The sequence below is a fragment of the Oncorhynchus nerka genome, linkage group LG11, assembly GCF_034236695.1.
Source record: "Oncorhynchus nerka isolate Pitt River linkage group LG11, Oner_Uvic_2.0, whole genome shotgun sequence".
Lineage (NCBI taxonomy): Eukaryota > Metazoa > Chordata > Actinopteri > Salmoniformes > Salmonidae > Oncorhynchus > Oncorhynchus nerka.
The window spans coordinates 11,449,698-11,464,451 of NC_088406.1; the positions used below are offsets into that span (position 1 = coordinate 11,449,698).

At 44.0% G+C, this 14,754-nt stretch overlaps 1 protein-coding gene across 8 annotated transcripts in view; it reads left to right on the forward strand.

Annotated features, from left to right (window-relative positions):
• The window catches only part of LOC115137733 (neprilysin-like), an 86,049-nt gene that overhangs the window by 19,580 nt on the left and 51,715 nt on the right, over positions 1-14,754 (forward strand). For 6 of the 8 annotated variants that reach the window (XM_065024217.1, XM_065024216.1, XM_065024218.1 and 3 more), the window contains exon 2: positions 3,852-4,031. In XM_065024217.1, coding sequence (XP_064880289.1) covers positions 3,852-4,031 — 180 coding nt within the window. Of the gene's footprint in view, positions 1-1,645; positions 1,737-3,851; positions 4,032-14,754 lie in introns of all 8 variants that reach the window. The other 2 variants (XM_065024220.1, XM_065024221.1) reach the window with 1 other exon arrangement.

The following is a 14,754-nucleotide window of genomic DNA, read 5'->3' on the forward strand; positions in this document are numbered from 1 at the left end:
TCATGGACATATGTGTTCGTCTCCATTGAAATGATTCCCTGTAGGGGTTGGGTTCAGACTACATGGGTTTTATAGTCTCCATTGAAATTATTCCCTGTAGGGGTTGGGTTCAGACTACATGGGTTTTATAGTCTCCATTGAAATGATTCCCTGTAGGGGTTGGGTTCAGACTACATGGGTTTTATAGTCTCCATTGAAATGATTCCCTGTAGGGGTTGGGTTCAGACTACATGGGTTTTATAGTCTCCATTGAAATGATTCCCTGTAGGGGTTGGGTTCAGACTACATGTGTTTTATAGTCTCCATTGAAATGATTCCCTGTAGGGGTTGGGTTCAGACTACATGGGTTTTATAGTCTCCATTGAAATGATTCCCTGTAGGGGTTGGGTTCAGACTACATGGGTTTTATAGTCTCCATTGAAATGATTCCCTGTAGGGGTTGGGTTCAGACTACATGGGTTTTATAGTCTCCATTGAATTGATTCCCTGTAGGGGTTGGGTTCAGACTACATGGGTTTTATAGTCTCCATTGAAATGATTCCCTGTAGGGGTTGGGTTCAGACTACATGGGTTTTATAGTCTCCATTGAAATGATTCCCTGTATGGGGTTGGGTTCAGACTACATGGGTTTTATAGTGTTTAGCCATTATTCAAAGGATTCATTTTAGTAATTGAAACTTTTCATCATCTGGACATTTTGATGGTAAATAATGTCTTCCTGGAGCCATAACTTCAGGGAATAAGCTTAAGCTACTGTGTGTTTTGTGGTTATAGTGAAACATTACTTTCATTTTGAAGGGGTTTGTGAGGTCTCATTGCAATGCTTCAAATTCATCAGAGTAACAGACAACCATCATAAATACAGCCTGTGAGTCCCCACGCGTCACACACAAACAGAGGTGTGTGCGAAACAGTGTGTGTGGTGCGTACATGCTTCTGTGTGTAAGACATAGTCCTACTAAAAGTACTGCCTACAAGTCACTCCTCCAGCAGGAGGCCCCACTGTCTCACTCCTCCAGCAGGAGGCCCCACTGTCTCACTCCTCCAGCAGGAGGCCCCACTGTCTCACTCCTCCAGCAGGAGGCCCCACTGTCTCACTCCTCCAGCAGGAGGCCCCACTGTCTCACTCCTACAGCAGGAGGCCCCACTGTCTCACTCCTACATGCTAAATGCCATCTCTCTTCTAACATCTCTCCCTCTTTCCCCCCACCTCTCTTGCATATGTCAGAAGTCATTCTATCCTAGTGCTTAGACTTGACGTGCCTGGCAGGATTATGGCTCACACACACACACACACACACACACACACACACACACACACACACACACACACACTCTCATGGAGCACCCCCCATATCGAGACCCCGAACCCCCCCCCCCCCTCAACATACACCTCGTGGTGTGACATTGTGAAAGCACACATGGCTGCTGTCGTCACCAAATGTAATCCCTTTCTGTGTGTGTGTGTGTGTGTTGAAACAGTTTTATGTGCTGTGCAGTATGCAGGCTAGAGTAACAGTAAGCTCTGATTAGTAGGTCAAACATAACGCTGATCCTCCTTGCTTTCTCTGCCTCTTTCTCTGCCTCTCTCTCTCTACCCCTGCCTCCCCTTGCCTCTCTCTCTCTCTACCACTTCTCTTTTCAGAATACCCAGTGACCCTCATCCCTCCATATTTCTCTGTCGATCTGTCTGTCTGGTCTGTGTATTCTCAGCCTATGGAATACATTTCTTCCAGGTAATATATAACTGCATTGACATGCCACTCCTGGCTGTCAATCATTGAACTGGAGCCAACTGGGAGGATGGAATAGGAATGAATGCATAAGTGTTCACATGACGCCCGAGGAGATGGCACAGTTAGCATCTGAATTAGTTACAGCTAAAGCAGAGTGTCTGGGCTTCTCGGCTCCCTTGTTGTAAAGGGCCAGTTATCTGTCCTCCTAATGTGCCTGACATTCGGTGTCTAATAGACCCAGGTTCCAGTTGTAGAACAGTAATGGATTCAGCCGTTCTAAAGCCGTACTCCAAGTAGACATCAGGCACCTGTGTGTGGTGTTGATGTGGTTGAAAAGGGAGGCAGAGAGACTTTGTCCCCTGGATGGGTGCTCTCATCTCAGCCAGCTAACAGCAGGAGCCTCCCTTCTGCAGACTCAGGTTACTGAACCAGCTTGTAAACGTGTGTGTGTGACAAGCGGGGATCAATGATTAATTGCCTGTTAAGGAAGAGTTTACTACTTGCTACATGCACTTTGCTGAGGAGTTGAACTATAACCTGGTGAGAGGCAGAGCTGGTCTTTGCTGAGGAGTTGAACTATAACCTGGTGAGAGGCAGAGCTGGTCTTTGCTGAGGAGTTGAACTATAACCTGGTGAGAGGCAGAGCTGGTCTTTGCTGAGGAGTTGAACTATAACCTGGTGAGAGGCAGAGCTGGTCTTTGCTGAGGAGTTGAACTATAACCTGGTGAGAGGCAGAGCTGGTCTTTGCTGAGGAGTTGAACTATAACCTGGTGAGAGGCAGAGCTGGTCTTTGCTGAGGAGTTGAACTATAACCTGGTGAGAGGCAGAGCTGGTCTTTGCTGAGGAGTTGAACTATAACCTGGTGAGAGGCAGAGCTGGTCTTTGCTGAGGAGTTGAACTATAACCTGGTGAGAGGCAGAGCTGGTCTTTGCTGAGGAGTTGAACTATAACCTGGTGAGAGGCAGAGCTGGTCTTTGCTGGTTCTGGAGTCTTGTATTCTTTCTGCTGCACATTACAAGGTAGTGTAGTATATACAGTATATTCATCTGGACCATTTTGTAGGCTTTTGTAAGGTTTGCACCTTACTGTGTGACCCCCTCTCTCTTACCGTCTTTCTCTTAGAATTTAGCTACTTATCTCTCCTCTCTTTTTTTCTCTCTCGTTCTCTCTCTATTCATCTCTCTTTCTCTTCATCTTTTCACTTCTCTCTCTTTATCGTGGTGTTGGGGAGGGTTGTCCATTATTTTCTCTTTATGTAGTGTCGTGTGTCTCGTTGTGATGTGTGTTTTGTCCTATATTTATATTGTATTCAGGAGACCTTTTGGTAGGCCGTCATTGTAAATAAGAATTTGTTCTAAACTGACTTGCCAAGTTAAAATAAAAATCAGGGTGTTGGTGTGGGGACGGGACGGTTGATCTTCATCTTGGGGGCGGCGGCGTTGACCTTTATCGTGGTGTTGGGGAGGGGCGTTGAACTTTATCGTGGTGTTGGGGAGGGGCGTTGACCTTTATCGTGGTGTTGGGGAGGGGGCGTTGACCTTTATCGTGGTGTTGGGGAGGGGCGTTGACCTTTATCGTGGTGTTGGGGGGGTGACCTTTATCGTGGTGTTGGGGAGGGGGCGTTGACCCTTATCGTGGTGTTTGGGGGGGTGACCTTTATCGTGGTGTTTGGGGGTGACCTTTATTGTGGTGTTTGGGGGGGGTGACCTTTATCGTGGTGTTTGGGGGGTGACCTTTATTGTGGTGTTTGGGGGGTGACCTTTATCGTGGTGTTTGGGGGGGGTGACCTTTATCGTGGTGTTTGGGGGGTGACCTTTATCGTGGTGTTTGGGGGGTGACCTTTATCGTGGTGTTTGGGGGTGACCTTTATCGTGGTGTTGGCGGGGGTGACCTTTAGCGTGGTGTTGGGGGGTGACCTTTATCGTGGTGTTGGGGGGGTGACCTTTATCGTGGTGTTTGGGGGGGGTGACCTTTATCGTGGTGTTTGGGGGGGGTGACCTTTTATTTTTACAGCTGAGTTGTTGCCACATCTTTCTATGAGATATCATGTTTACTTGGTTTATATTCTTCAAGGAGATTTATTTCAGAGTTAAAACCTTCCTTGTCTCCCCTCAGGTGAGTCGTTACAGCCAGCAGCTGAAGGAGTGTTGAGCATGGTGGAGACCGTCCCCCCAAAGTCGGCTAAGAAGCCCCACTGGACCTCTCTGGAGATTGGCCTGCTCACCATCGTCTCCCTCCTCTTCATCGTCATATTGGCCCTCATCGTCCTCTTCGCCACACAGAGGACTGACAGTGGTGAGTGGAGAAACTCATGTCTATCAATCAATCAAGCAAGCAATGAATCTATTAATCAGTTAGACAGTCAAATGAAATGTATTTAAAACGTTATGTAAAGAGCATTTAGCTTTAGAGTTATTCTCAACAGATGTGCAATTGACAAAATAATCTGTTTACTATTCATATGGTTGCAATCTTGTGCGCTTGTATAGTGTACTTGCTGTCAGCGACGACCCTAAAACATACTGTTACGTCAAATGTCATGGCACATTTTTAATATGTGGCTTTTAGACTTCGGAGGGGCAATATGCATTGCAATTTTAACTTTTATATTAATGATATCTAACGTTACTCATTTTGATTCTTGAAGAATATAACTTTTGTTAGCCTAGGTCAACTGTTGTACTCCATTTAGAACACAAAATATAAGATTGTTTTGCTCCTATGTTTGTAAACATTTAAGTTGTAAACAAACATCGGATAGCCGGGCGGCAGGTAGCCTAGTGGTTAGAGCGTTGACCCTGTAACCGAAAGGTTGCTGGGTCGAATCCCCGAGCTGACAAGGTAAAATTCTGTTGTTCTGAACAAGGCAGTTAACCCACTGTTCCCCAGGTGATGACGTGGATGATGAGTATGACAGCCCCCCGGGGGCACCTTAAAATGCAGAAGACACATTTCATATGAATCCATTCAGTTGTATCCACCTTTCCCTTAACACATGGTTAAAACTATAATTTTGATATCATGGATGGTCAGGCCTTGCATCCATAGATCTGTCAATGAATTTGAAAGTGGTCCCACAGCTTTTTGCCGAAACACTGTAGCAGGTAGTCGGCTTTGTTATTGTTCAAACTGCAGATTACCCCCTTTAAAGTTTGTCAGCTCAAGGGGAGCGTTAAAGCCTATAGTGGCCTGAATACTGAAACCCACTAAGATGCAGGGTTTTCAACAGGTTGCTAGGGATGGCCTGAATACTGAAACCCACTAAGGTGCAGGGTTTTCAACAGGTTGCTAGGGATGACCTGTAGTGGCCTGAATACTGAAACCCACTAAGATGCAGGGTTTTCCCACTAAGATGGTGCTTGCCTACGGAGCTGTGAGGGGAACGGCACCTCACTACCTCCAGGCTCTGATCAGGCCCTACACCCAAACAAGGGCACTGCGTTCATCCACCTCTGGCCTGCTCGCCTCCCTACCACTGAGGAAGTACAGTTCCCGCTCAGCCCAGTCAAAACTGTTCGCTGCTCTGGCCCCCCAATGGTGGAACAAACTCCCTCACGACGCCAGGACAGCGGAGTCAATCACCACCTTCCGGAGACACCTGAAACCCCACCTCTTTAAGGAATACCTAGGATAGGATAAAGTAATCCTTCTCCCCTCCCCCCTTAAAAGACCTAGATGCACTATTGTAAAGTGGCTGTTCCACTGGATGTCTTAAGGTGAAAGCACCAATTTGTAAGTCGCTCTGGATAAGAGCGTCTGCTAAATGACTTAAATGTAAATGTAAATGTTTTCAACAGGTTGCTAGGGATGGCCTGAATACTGAAACCCACTAAGGTGCAGGGTTTTCAACAGGTTGCTAGGGATGGCCTGAATACTGAAACCCACTAAGGTGCAGGGTTTTCAACAGGTTGCTAGGGATGACCTGTAGTGGCCTGAATACTGAAACCCACTAAGATGCAGGGTTTTCAACAGGTTGCTAGGGATGGCCTGAATACTGAAATCCACTAAGGTGCAGGGTTTTCAACAGGTTGCTAGGGATGGCCTGTAGTGGCCTGAATACTGAAACCCACTAAGGTGCAGGGTTTTCAACAGGTTGCTAGGGATGGCCTGTAGTGGCCTGAATACTGAAACCCACTAAGGTGCAGGGTTTTCAACAGGTTGCTAGAGATGGCCTGTAGTGGCCTGAATACTGAAACCCACTAAGGTGCAGTGTTTTCAACAGGTTGCTAGGGATAGCCTGTAGTGGCCTGAATACTGAAACCCACTAAGGTGCAGGGTTTTCAACAGGTTGCTAGGGATGGCCTGTAGTGGCCTGAATACTGAAACCCACTAAGGTGCAGGGTTTTCAACAGGTTGCTAGGGATGGCCTGTAGTGGCCTGAATACTGAAACCCACTAAGGTGCAGTGTTTTCAACAGGTTGCTAGGGATGGCCTGTAGTGGCCTGACCAGCAGTACTGTTTCCTTCAGTAGAGTTCTACTGTCTGACCAGCAGGACTGTTTCCTTCAGTAGAGTTCTACTGTCTGACCAGCAGGACTGTTTCCTTCAGTAGAGTTCTACTGTCTGACCAGCAGGACTGTTTCCTTCAGTAGAGTTCTACTGTCTGACCAGCAGGACTGTTTCCTTCAGTAGAGTTCTACTGTCTGACCAGCAGGACTGTTTCCTTCAGTAGAGTTCTACTGTCTGACCAGCAGGACTGTTTCCTTCAGTAGAGTTCTACTGTCTGACCAGCAGGACTGTTTCCTTCAGTAGAGTTCTACTGTCTGACCAGCAGGACTGTTTCCTTCAGTAGAGTTCTACTGTCTGACCAGCAGGACTGTTTCCTTCAGTAGAGTTCTACTGTCTGACCAGCAGGACTGTTTCCTTCAGTAGAGTTCTACTGTCTGACCAGCAGGACTGTTTCCTTCAGTAGAGTTCTACTGTCTGACCAGCAGGACTGTTTCATTCAGTAGAGTTCTACTGTCTGACCAGCAGGACTGTTTCCTTCAGTAGAGGTCTACTGTCTGACCAGCAGGACTGTTTCCTTCAGTAGAGTTCTACTGTCTGACCAGCAGGACTGTTTCCTTCAGTAGAGTTCTACTGTCTGACCAGCAGGACTGTTTCCTTCAGTAGAGTTCTACTGTCTGACCAGCAGGACTGTTTCCTTCAGTAGAGTTCTACTGTCTGACCAGCAGGACTGTTTCCTTCAGTAGAGGTCTACTGTCTGACCAGCAGGACTGTTTCCTTCAGTAGAGTTCTACTGTCTGACCAGCAGGACTGTTTCCTTCAGTAGAGTTCTACTGTCTGACCAGCAGGACTGTTTCCTTCAGTAGAGGTCTACTGTCTGACCAGCAGGACTGTTTCCTTCAGTAGAGGTCTACTGTCTGACCAGCAGGACTGTTTCCTTCAGTAGAGTTCTACTGTCTGACCAGCAGGACTGTTTCCTTCAGTAGAGTTCTACTGTCTGACCAGCAGGACTGTTTCCTTCAGTAGAGGTCTACTGTCTGACCAGCAGGACTGTTTCCTTCAGTAGAGGTCTACTGTCTGACCAGCAGGACTGTTTCCTTCAGTAGAGGTCTACTGTCTGACCAGCAGTACTGTTTCCTTCAGTAGAGTTCAACTACTATCTGACTACTATTTATTTAGCCTTTTATTTGATCAGGGAGTCATAGTGAGACTAAGGTCTCTTTTACAGATGAGCTCTGAATAACAGAAATGACAGAAAATACAACACATCAATATAAATACAAGCAGAAAGAAAAACACAGTCCTAAACTACCACATTCATCAGTAATAAGGTCCTCAATCAGCTGTCTGAATTCACCTAGAGGCACCAGAACACCACATTCATCAGTAATAAGGTCCTCAATCAGCTGTCTGAATTCACCTAGAGGCACCAGAACACCACATTCATCAGTAATAAGGTCCTCAATCAGCTGTCTGAATTCACCTAGAGGCACCAGAACATCACACTCATCAGTAATAAGGTCTTCAATCAGCTGTCTGAATTCACCTAGAGGCACCAGAACATCACACTCATCAGTAATAAGGTCCTCAATCAGCTGTCTGAATTCACCTAGAGGCACCAGAACACCACATTCATCAGTAATAAGGTCCTCAATCAGCTGTCTGAATTCACCTAGAGGCACCAGAACATCACACTCATCAGTAATAAGGTCCTCAATCAGCTGTCTGAATTCACCTAGAGGCACCAGAACATCACATTCATCAGTAATAAGGTCCTCAATCAGCTGTCTGAATTCACCTAGAGGCACCAGAACATCACACTCATCAGTAATAAGGTCCTCAATCAGCTGTCTGAATTCACCTAGAGGCACCAGAACATCACACTCATCAGTAATAAGGTCCTCAATCAGCTGTCTGAATTCACCTAGAGGCACCAGAACATCACACTCATCAGTAATAAGGTCCTCAATCAGCTGTCTGAATTCACCTAGAGGCACCAGAACATCACACTCATCAGTAATAAGGTCCTCAATCAGCTGTCTGAATTCACCTAGAGGCACCAGAACATCACACTCATCAGTAATAAGGTCCTCAATCAGCTGTCTGAATTCACCTAGAGGCACCAGAACATCACACTCATCAGTAATAAGGTCCTCAATCAGCTGTCTGAATTCACCTAGAGGCACCAGAACATCACACTCATCAGTAGTAAGGTCCTCAATCAGCTGTCTGAATTCACCTAGAGGCACCAGAACATCACATTCATCAGTAATAAGGTCCTCAATCAGCTGTCTGAATTCACCTAGAGGCACCAGAACATCACATTCATCAGTAATAAGGTCCTCAATCAGCTGTCTGAATTCACCTAGAGGCACCAGAACATCACACTCATCAGTAGTAAGGTCTTCAATCAGCTGTCTGAATTCACCTAGAGGCACCAGAACATCACACTCATCAGTAGTAAGGTCCTCAATCAGCTGTCTGAATTCACCTAGAGGCACCAGAACATCACACTCATCAGTAGTAAGGTCCTCAATCAGCTGTCTGAATTCACCTAGAGGCACCAGAACATCACACTCATCAGTAGTAAGGTCCTCAATCAGCTGTCTGAATTCACCTAGAGGCACCAGAACATCACACTCATCAGTAGTAAGGTCCTCAATCAGCTGTCTGAATTCACCTAGAGGCACCAGAACATCACACTCATCAGTAGTAAGGTCCTCAATCAGCTGTCTGAATTCACCTAGAGGCACCAGAACATCACATTCATCAGTAATAAGGTCCTCAATCAGCTGTCTGAATTCACCTAGAGGCACCAGAACATCACACTCATCAGTAGTAAGGTCCTCAATCAGCTGTCTGAATTCACCTAGAGGCACCAGAACATCACATTCATCAGTAATAAGGTCCTCAATCAGCTGTCTGAATTCACCTAGAGGCACCAGAACATCACACTCATCAGTAGTAAGGTCCTCAATCAGCTGTCTGAATTCACCTAGAGGCACCAGAACATCACATTCATCAGTAATAAGGTCCTCAATCAGCTGTCTGAATTCACCTAGAGGCACCGGAACATCACACTCATCAGTAATAAGGTCTTCAATCAGCTGTCTGAATTCACCTAGAGGCACCAGAACATCACACTCATCAGTAGTAAGGTCTTCAATCAGCTGTCTGAATTCACCTAGAGGCACCAGAACATCACACTCATCAGTAATAAGGTCCTCAATCAGCTGTCTGAATTCACCTAGAGGCACCAGAACATCACACTCATCAGTAGTAAGGTCCTCAATCAGCTGTCTGAATTCACCTAGAGGCACCAGAACATCACACTTATCAGTAGTAAGGCCCTCAATCAGCTGTCTGAATTCACCTAGAGGCACCAGAACATCACATTCATCAGTAGTAACGTCCTCAATCAGCTGTCTGAATTCACCTAGAGGCACCAGAACATCACATTTAAGAACATGTTGAAGATTATTCCACAAATAAGGTGCAAGAGAACCTAAAAGCTGATTTGCCTAACTCGGTAGAGACCAAAACTAATTTCCAGAGGTAACCATCCCTGAGACCATGGGTGGTGACTCGTATGTCTCAAGTTTAGTAAAGACATTACGAACAGTGGGACTTTTTGTAAAAGGGCTTTATGAATGAAAACATAGCACTGTATCAACCTACGTGACATCAAAGAGGGCCAACCAGCTTTCTAGTAGAGAACGCAGGGATGAATACTCAAAATGTAGCCTGTAATAAGTCACATTGCGCTATCTTCGGCACAACAGCGGAGCAAAGCAGTCCAAAACGTAGAGGTGCCGGACCGTGGTCAGTATGCTTTTTAAGAGACCGCATCTCCATCTGTCCAGATATTTGTAAGCACTGACACGATCAACACCCGAAGTACATATGTTTAAATCATCAAAGTTATTTTTATGAGCTCTAGAGAACAACATATACTTAGTTTTACCTGCATTCAATGCTAATTTCAGGTCAAGTTTTTCTGTAATACAATGAAGGCAGGCTGTAGTTCAAAAGAGCCTAGTCAATAGTGGGGGCAATAGCAAGAGTATCATCGACATAGTAGTGCAGGTTAATGTTTTTTACAGACAAGTCGATATTGTTTATTTTATATATATAATTATTATATACAGTACCAGTCAAACGTTTGGACACCTATTTATTCAAGGGTTTTTATTTTGTACTATGTTCTATATTGTATAATAACAGTGAAGACATCAGAACTATGAAATAACACATGGAATCATGTAGTAACCAAGAAAGTGTTCAACAAATCAAAATATATTTTTAGATTCTTCAAAGTAGCCACTTTTTGCCTTGATGACAGCTTTGCACACTCTTGGAATTCTCTCAACCAGCTTCACCTGGAATTATTTTCCAACAGTCTTGAAGGAGTCCTCAATTGGGTTGAGGTCAGGTGATTGTGGAGGCCAGGTCATCCTTCTTGACCATTGTCGACTCAGACCTCCTTCTCGTGACTATTTGCAGTTGGACTGGATAGGCTACAATGATAAGCAGACTATTAGCACTGTCTGTGCTGTGATGGCCCTGAATTTTCCCTTTTTCCCTTTAATTCCCTTTAATTCCCAATTAAATAGCCAGCATCAGCTGCGCAAAAGTGGGGTTGTGATGGAGACGTGAATGAGGATGTGTTCAACCCTCAGTTCCGAAGCTTCTCTTTTACCCAGGATCGGATCCACTCTTTGCGTCCGTGGACTACACCTCTCCGCTCTTACACCTCTCCGCTCTTCGTGGCCTTTCTCCGCTGGAGATCTGTTGGCGGATTGGATTGTCTGACTGACCGACTGACTAACTACAACCTTTTTGTATACGGTATTTCATTTGTTTTGATGTGAGGTATACTGTGATGATTTATGTAGTTAGTTGTAGTTGAGGACTTAGTAAGAGTTGATACGCTTTAAAGTTCTGTGGTAAAATTAGTGTTATATTGATTGCATGTTTAATACTGGGTTTACGCTACACTGAATGAACGGACAAACATTGCGTGACAGAAGTCACTTGAGTTCCCTGAACTCTACTGGGCAGGACTCTTTTTAGGCCCGAGGTACAGGACATTTCTGGAGGAACCAGAACTCATTGTGTTATATTATTATATGTGTGTGTAATCATTGACGTTGTTAATACAACCCACGCAAAAGAATATAGTTGTTTTTGAAGTTCTTTGCAATGTTTTAAGGGTTTATGAAAAGTTTATTTCCATCCTGACTTTTACATAAGTCCTTTGTATTGGTGTAGACATGACGGACCAGATGGGACTCATTCCCTCCCAAACCAAAAGGAGAAACCAATGTTTTCTCTGGTAGGCACAACCTACCTGGCACCCCTATAAATAATAACCTCAAGTCAAAACCGTTACAGTGCGCAGCAGCGATGGGTTCTGTTCTCTAGCAGTGGAAAAGACGCCCCACACCTGGCACATGCAGCATACATCAGCTGGTGAGCAAGCAATGAGTGTTGACAGGCAGGCTCGTCTGAAACCACCAGTCACCAGCCTGCTCTTTAGCTTTGCCTGATTAAGAAACACAAACTGCTTTATGAAATGTAAAACAACACTAGTGTGGAGTTTAGTAGTAAACAACAGTCTAGTTATTTGTCTCTCTCTCCCCTTGAGGACAGAGAAATAGGCTGTCTTTGAATTTGTTGTCTCGCTCCGACCTCTCTCTTTCCCCCCTGCATCCCATAGCCAAGTTCTGACAAGTCTCAGATTAACCGAAAATTACTGACTGAAGTATGTCGGGAATTTTCTGTTATTTTGCTCCATAACGTTCCTGTAGATTTAAAACCATGATTTGGTCAACACCAGTAAAAGTATGTGGAGCGTTGATGATGCCTGCTATGAAAGTATCAGCCTTGTCACTGTTTAACTGTCAGCTGCTGTGTGAGTGAGCCACTCTCACTCCCTCTCCCCATTGTGCTCACAGAGGAGGGAGAGATTGCATTATGAGAAGAAACAAGCGTATGACCTTTGCTCAAATGCAATTGTGGGGAAAAATACAGTTTTCAAAGCAACTACTGTTGTTCTAGTTACAGAGAGCTTTCTGTGAGTGCCACTTCACAACCGGAGTAGGCTGTAGCCTAGTGTGGTTTTGATGCATCCGCAGAGTGGGGCAGTGAGTAGGTAACCTAGGACTATTGTTGGAAAGTCTTTGTGGACATAAGCCTACATTTTACTGATTTAGATTCATCAATTAGCCATCGTGGCTATATAGGAACATAGCTAATTGTTTTGAGTTCCCACTTCCTCAGGTAGTGTATAATATAGCCTACAGGCCAATATGCACAAAGATGGCGGCAAATTCTCTGAAGAGCAAAAAACAAATTCGGATAATTCTGGATCCTATTTTGACAGGTTGCACATCAATATAAATCAGCAATTCCTGGATATGTTAGATGAAATAGCTTACTTTTTTAATCATAGTTTACCATCTTAGTTTCATAGGCTACCATCTTAGTTTCATAGGTTACCATCTTAGTTTCATAGGCTACCATCTTAGTTTCATAGGCTACCATCTTAGTTTCATAGGCTACCATCTTAGTTTCATAGGCTACCATCTTAGTTTCATAGGCTACCATCTTAGTTTCATAGGCTACCATCTTAGTTTCATAGGCTACCATCTTAGTTTCATAGGCTACCATCTTAGTTGTCCTAAACATATCTGGAAGAAAATTGTAGCTGTCCATTAACTTTGTTGTTATATTTATTGTTATTCATTGCTATATAAAATTATTATATATATTGCGCTAATTTCTCTAATGTGGACATTTTTCTATTTATTATACTGAACAAAAATATAAACGCAACAATTTCAAAGATTTTACTGCGTTACAGTTCATAAGAAAATCAGTCAATTGAAATAAATTTTAGGCCCTCATCTACGGATTTCACATGACTGGGCAGGAGTACACAGAGGGCATAGGTCCACCCACTTGGCAGCCAGGCCCACCCACTAGGGAGCAATCAGAATTTGTTTTTCCCCGCAAAAGGGCTTTATTGAAGAGCAAAATAATCCTCAGTACTGATATGGAGGTCCTGAGCTGGCGTGTTTACACATGGTCTGCGTTTGTGAGGCCGATTTGGACGTACTGCCAAATTCTCTAAAACGACGTTGGAGGCAGTTTATGGTAGAGAATTTAACATGACATTTTCTGGCAACAGCTCTGGTGGACATTCCTGCAGTCAGCATGTCAATTGCACACTCCCTCAACTTGAGGCAACTGCACATTTTATTTTCCCCAGCACAAGGTGCACCTGTGTAATGATTATGCTGTTTAATCAGCTTTTTGATATGTCACACCTGTCGGGTGGATGGATTATCTTGGCAAAGGAGAAATGCTGACTAACAGGGATGTAAACAAAATAGAGAGAAATAAGCTTTTTGTGCGTATGGAACATTTTGGGGATATTTTATTTCAGCTCATGAAACATGGGACCAACACTTTACATGTTATGTTTATTTTTGTTCAGGATATATTTTGCAAGCTCTCATTTTCACCACAAAACTGACTTATTACACATCCTTTTTTATTTTTTTATTTTATTTTTTTTACTTCAGAGTGGTGATTTTAATGGAAACCGTTATCGTCCCCACGATGACCCTAAATTGTTTTCTTTAAACAAATTCATATCTTTGGTTAAGTACCGTTGATTTTTCATATGCGACTCTCCATGGCAGCGCTGTTGTCATTTTCAAACCCAAATGACAAAAGGGAACATCAGGTCATTATAAAAGTAGTTGGCCACAAACAAATAGTCGGATTTGAGTCATGCTATCAGTCAAATGAGAGCCAACACCTGTCCCTATTTAGAACTACTAGTGGAGAGATGATTTGTTGACATTTTCCCGTCTCAAAAGTGTTGCGTTTCTTTTTTCGTATTGACCATATGCTGTAAAAATTGTCCCAGAAGGAGACGACCACTACAGGTGGTGTAGTGTGTATATATTTAGTATACCCAAGCTCTTTGTGGTTTGTCTGTTTTTAAAAGAGTAGCAGCCTATTTCAGTACTTGACAGGTAGTCATCTGAACACAAGTGAGACAACTGTATGTGTAGTCCATTTTTATGTCACGTTTTCAAATGATAACCTATTTCAGTATATTGATTATGAATTTGGTGTTTTGACACTGGGCTATAAATTCGAGTTACGTTTTATGAAAATAACTGATTTCAACAGGGTTCTAGTTAACCATGAAAGTGCCAATGGGTCAAAATGTTGTCATTTTGAAACCCTTTTATTTTATCCTTCTGAAATTGCAGGACTTTTCCGGAACTAGTTACCACAAACAAAACACTATGTACCATGTCTGTTAGTATGGAGGAATGAAAGATGATCTCTCTGTATAGTAGTGGCGTGGGGCCGAGTTGAAAGTATGGACTCCACAGTAAACCACATTTGGCACAGAGGTAGATGCTGTATAGAGGTGGAGGTGGAGGTAGATGCTGTATACAGGTGGAGGTGGAGGTAGATGCTGTATAGAGGTGGAGGTAGATGCTGTATAGAGGTGGAGGTAGATGCTGTATAGAGGTGGAGGTAGATGC